The sequence below is a fragment of the Blastocystis sp. subtype 4 genome (genome assembly GCF_000743755.1).
Source record: "Blastocystis sp. subtype 4 strain WR1 chromosome Unknown seqid_0513, whole genome shotgun sequence".
Lineage (NCBI taxonomy): Eukaryota > Bigyra > Opalinata > Blastocystidae > Blastocystis > Blastocystis sp. subtype 4.
Genome location: NW_014569034.1, coordinates 1 through 4,362, shown reverse-complemented (window position 1 = coordinate 4,362; position 4,362 = coordinate 1). Strand labels below are relative to the sequence as shown.

Here is a 4,362-nt window from a genome sequence, read left to right as displayed (position 1 = left end):
ATACTGACTTCCTGAGCAAGGGAGCTAAGGCTTATTAAGCTTTCTGTCGTGTTAAGGAAAGTGTGGGCGACACTACGGTGCGTGTGTGCCGACCTTAATACATGATGTGCTTGTTTGTTAACAGGAATCGAACTTCTTCGAAACTTGCTCTTCAAAAAACCGTATCTCTTGTCCTTAAAGAAGTCATTATCATTCTTATTTAACAGTAGTATTGTTCATGAATGTAAGTGGAGATGCTTTGATGGTAAATAGTAGTCTTCAAACGATTTTGCTAATAATGGTGCTGTTCCTCAAAACGGTCAGCCTGCGTATCCTATATATTCTCAATATGCTCAACCTGCCCCAGTTCCTTTAAATGTTCAGGAGAATCCTACATCTGTTTTTCCTTCTTTAGAAAGTCTGCAGACGATTCCTCCTGCTCAAAATGATCCATCTGTTAACCCTATGGCTCCTGCATATGTACCAGGTATGATTCCTGTGTATACAGCTCAGCCAGCCCCAGCAGTCCCTCCACAGTCGTCTGCAGATCAGATTTTGCAGTCTCCTGATGCTCAGTTCTTTGCTCCTGCTACTACTCCAAATGTCAACTCTCCTTATCCTTTACCACAACAGCCAAAGGGAGATACTATTACAGTCCTTGTTGAATATAACAAGCAAGAGAATAAAGAAAAGAGCGCCTTGATTGGTGTTGGTGTGGGTGCTGCTGCCCTGTTGTTTACTGGAGGTCTAGCTCTCCCTCTCATTGCTGGCGCTATTACTTACAATGCTATTAAGGATAACAATAAAGCTCGATATGCTGCTTATCTAAACAGTTATGTGTATGAACTACGTTCTGCAATTGCCGCAGATCTGGAAGTGAAACCCGAGCTAATATTGCTACAGAGGAAGGGAGTGATTTTTGATGACAATGAGCAACTCCAGAAGTATATCAAAAATAAAAAGAAATTCACCGTTGAAGTTACTCTGTCAGATACACCTGTTGCAGGAAGCAACTATTATGTACCTAATGGAAGTATCTATCCTACCCCTGTTACTGTCTCTCTATTGAAAGGAAAAAAGAAGAATTAGATGCGATTGTTTGTTGAAACACAATTGCCAGAGATTATTTGATCAGTTGTACAGGTGTTCCCTAACCCTAATTAGATTGAATCAATGGTAAGTAAACATTGTTCATCAGTCGGAAGTGTTCTCCCCGACTTACCTCATGTAGTTCCGTTTCACTTCTTTAGCTCTTCGTTCTCTTCAGATTGGAATTCCATCTAGAGTCCTTCCGACTCTCCGTTCTGCTGTTTTCACACAAGCCTTCCATTCTTCACTTCCACTCTTTGAAGAGACTCCTGCTGCGGATGGAGTAACTCCTGAAGCATCTAAACAGGAAGAGAAGACGATTGAAGAACAGCTTGAAGAGATTAAGAAACAGTTGGATGCCAGTAGCAAGGAGGTAGTGAATGAAACTGGTGTGTGATCTGTAGCTGAAGGATTTGAAAGACAAGAACATTCGTCTTCTTGCTGAAATGCAGAATGTCCGAATGATTGCCAAACGAGATGTGCAGAAGTGTGAATTAAGAAAGAGATTGATTGGTTAGTGAGAGACAGTATTCTATTCAGAGTTTCGGAAAGAGTTTGTTGTGTGTATGTGACTATCTGAATCTGGCTGTGAGTAGTGTTCCAAAGGAGAGTGTAGAAGGAGAAGAAGCTGATAAGGTAGTGAGTTTGGAAGTGTTGTAAGGTAGGTCCTTGTTTCTCTGTATCAAGGTGTTGTGATGACCCAGAAGGAGTTGGAGAAGGTATTGGGTGCTCAAGGTATTAAGAAGGTGAGGGAATTGTTGTTGTTATGAGTGTAGTTTGGTGAAGTGGGTGAAGCGTTTAATCCTCATGTTCATGAAGCAATGTTCCAGATGCCATTGAAGGAAGGTGCAGAACCAAATACGTTGGGTCAGATTGTAACAGCTGGATATATGTTTAAGGAACGTGTATTGCGTCCTTGTAAGGCTGGAGTGTATATGAAGAAAGAATAAGTTTAGTATGATCATTTATGAGCTTGTTTGAGAGAAGAATGATTGAACATACTAACAAACAGTCCATAGATTAGAATTGATTACATTGGGATTATATGAAAACCCCTCAAAAGCAGAGGGATCAGTTAGAACCTTTCCTTCAAAGGTTGGAGTAACAGCAGGCATTTCTGCTAAGAATTCACGATCCACATTCTCCACATCCTCAGCACTCTTTACATTTGGTTTGAATGGAGGAATCACTTGTTTGTTGTATAGCTTCTCCCAGTCAATATCAGCAAACCAAGGATGATGACAAATCTCCTCGAATGACACTGAGCCCAATCGAGTTTCTGGCTTACGATCCAAGAAACGACTACAAATATCGAAAGCGTGATATGAAGGAATCTGATTTGATCATTCACAAGGATATCTCTGGAGACATATATGAACACTTCGTCAGAGATGAGGTCAATATCTTATTATACATAATACGTTTATTTCGATCATAAAATGGAGGCAGACCTGATATCATCTCATAGATCAGAGTACCTAACGACCACCAATCTACTGCCTTTCCATATGACTATTCTTCTTACTCCATTCATTCATACATACCTTCTTCATGATGATTTCAGGAGCCAAATACTCTGGAGTACCACAGAGACTGTGTAACTCATCACCTGAGACTTCACGCTTCGATAAACCGAAATCTGTGATCTTGATATGTCCATCTGCATCTAGTAGGAGATTCTCTGGTTTCAAATCTCGATACACAATTCCTTGACTATGAAGATAATGAAGACCCAAAGCAATTTCTGCTGCATAGAATCGAGCACGGTTCTCAGAAAACCGCCCATTAGAAAGATAGAAGAACAATTCACCACCATTAAAGAAGTCTGAAATAAGATATAACTTGGTTTGAGATTGAAATGCAAAACGAAGACTAGAAATGATATTAAATCCATTCTCTTACCAAACAAGAAAGGGATGTTCACATTCACCCATAATTCTTCGTTCTGCTAATGTATGTTCATATTGATTTCGTCTATCCTATCAAATCCTATTTCAGTACAAACTCTAGTACAACTTGTTTATCCAGGATCTTCATTGCATAGATCTTTCCATCTCCTTTATATCGAACCTATCCCATCACCAATTCTTCATTCTATTACTTGAAACACTTTTCCAAATGAACCTTTTCCTACAGTCTTTAGCAATTCAAAATCGTCTTTTGTCATTTTTGGAGACTCTTTCATCGGTTCTCGTTTCACCAACTCCTCTGTTGACCGATTTCTCTCTTCATTCTCTTGTCTTTTCTCCTATCGATCATTCTTCATTTCTTCTTTCACTTTTCCGTTCTTATTACCCATGAAATGAATCAATCCCAAATCATTCTGTACAGTCATTCCCTCTCATAATAATCATGAAATTCCAACAAACATCAAACAACCTTATTCCCAAGAGATACGGAACTTTCGTACTTACGCTACCAGAGCAGAAGCAGTAGCAGAGTTGCTAATCCTCACAATCATTTATAAACACCTACTACTTCCAAGTGGGAGGAAGTTGCTCGGTTCTCTTGTAGTAACGAGTCAGACGATGAATACGACTCTCCACCATAATCAGACGGAACTTGGAGTCACGATCCTTTCGGTTACGCTCCAAGTGCTTTCTGATAGCCACAGCCTTCTTGATCAGGAAGTACATATCCTCAGGAAGAGAAGGAGCAAGTCCTAGAACTCACACACTCACAAACTATCAAACCGTTCTTCTTCAGAATACGCAGAATCTTCGAACCAGTCACAGCCTTCACCTGACCAATTCCCTTCTGATCTCTCAGCAGAACACCAATCTGAGAAGGAGTCAAACCCTTCTTAGCCAGACGGCACACTGAAGCCTCTACTTCCTCAGAAGTAGACTTGCACCATGAAGGAGCAGTTCTCTTGTAGGGGAGGCAAGAAGCCGACATTCCCTTTCTACGCATTATCAACTCCTCCTTTTCACTCCATACCCCTTTCCGTACATACGACCCATGATTAATTGATACCGACTTAGGAATGAAGTAGATGTGAGAGGAAACGAAAGGTAGTGGGAGTTTCAGATGAGTGGTTTCAAACAGAATCAAAAGAGGTATAAATGAATGGACTGATATGAATCCCGGTTTCGATATTTGATGAATTGATAGAAGTAACTCTTAATTTGACTTTGATTGAGATTGTTGAAGGAAATGGTGATGAATGAGATAGAAATTGACAGACCTTGAATCTGATGAACTCTTCTAATCCATTATTTCTATTGTTTCCAATCTGTAGATTCCATTCATAAACATTGTTTGAAGAGGAGATGGGATTCTATGGATTCCATC

The 4,362-nt window shown here is 40.1% G+C and overlaps 3 protein-coding genes across 3 annotated transcripts; 2 read left to right on the top strand and 1 right to left on the bottom strand.

Moving 5' to 3' along the window:
- Positions 1 to 217: 217 nt before the first annotated feature.
- Positions 218 to 1,068, top strand: JH06_5603 (hypothetical protein; the record flags this gene model as incomplete). Its single annotated transcript, XM_014669520.1, is given in 2 exon segments — positions 218 to 244; positions 256 to 1,068. The coding sequence occupies 2 exon segments, from the start codon at positions 218 to 220 to the stop codon at positions 1,066 to 1,068; spliced, it is 840 nt and encodes a 279-aa protein (XP_014525006.1).
- An 84-nt stretch (positions 1,069 to 1,152) lies between these two features.
- Positions 1,153 to 2,018, top strand: JH06_5228 (heat shock protein HSP; the record flags this gene model as incomplete). The annotated part of the gene is made up of 6 exons (XM_014669519.1): positions 1,153 to 1,185; positions 1,211 to 1,441; positions 1,473 to 1,555; positions 1,587 to 1,704; positions 1,734 to 1,814; positions 1,845 to 2,018. The coding sequence occupies 6 exons, from the start codon at positions 1,153 to 1,155 to the stop codon at positions 2,016 to 2,018; spliced, it is 720 nt and encodes a 239-aa protein (XP_014525005.1).
- A 51-nt stretch (positions 2,019 to 2,069) lies between these two features.
- On the bottom strand, positions 2,070 to 3,981 carry JH06_5227 (protein kinase 2; the record flags this gene model as incomplete). The annotated part of the gene is made up of 10 exons (XM_014669518.1): positions 2,070 to 2,370; positions 2,450 to 2,580; positions 2,613 to 2,940; positions 2,971 to 3,042; positions 3,074 to 3,138; positions 3,170 to 3,316; positions 3,347 to 3,406; positions 3,488 to 3,512; positions 3,547 to 3,730; positions 3,762 to 3,981. 10 exons carry the CDS (start codon positions 3,979 to 3,981, stop codon positions 2,070 to 2,072), a joined length of 1,533 nt encoding a protein of 510 aa, XP_014525004.1.
- Between the last annotated feature and the right edge of the window lie 381 nt (positions 3,982 to 4,362).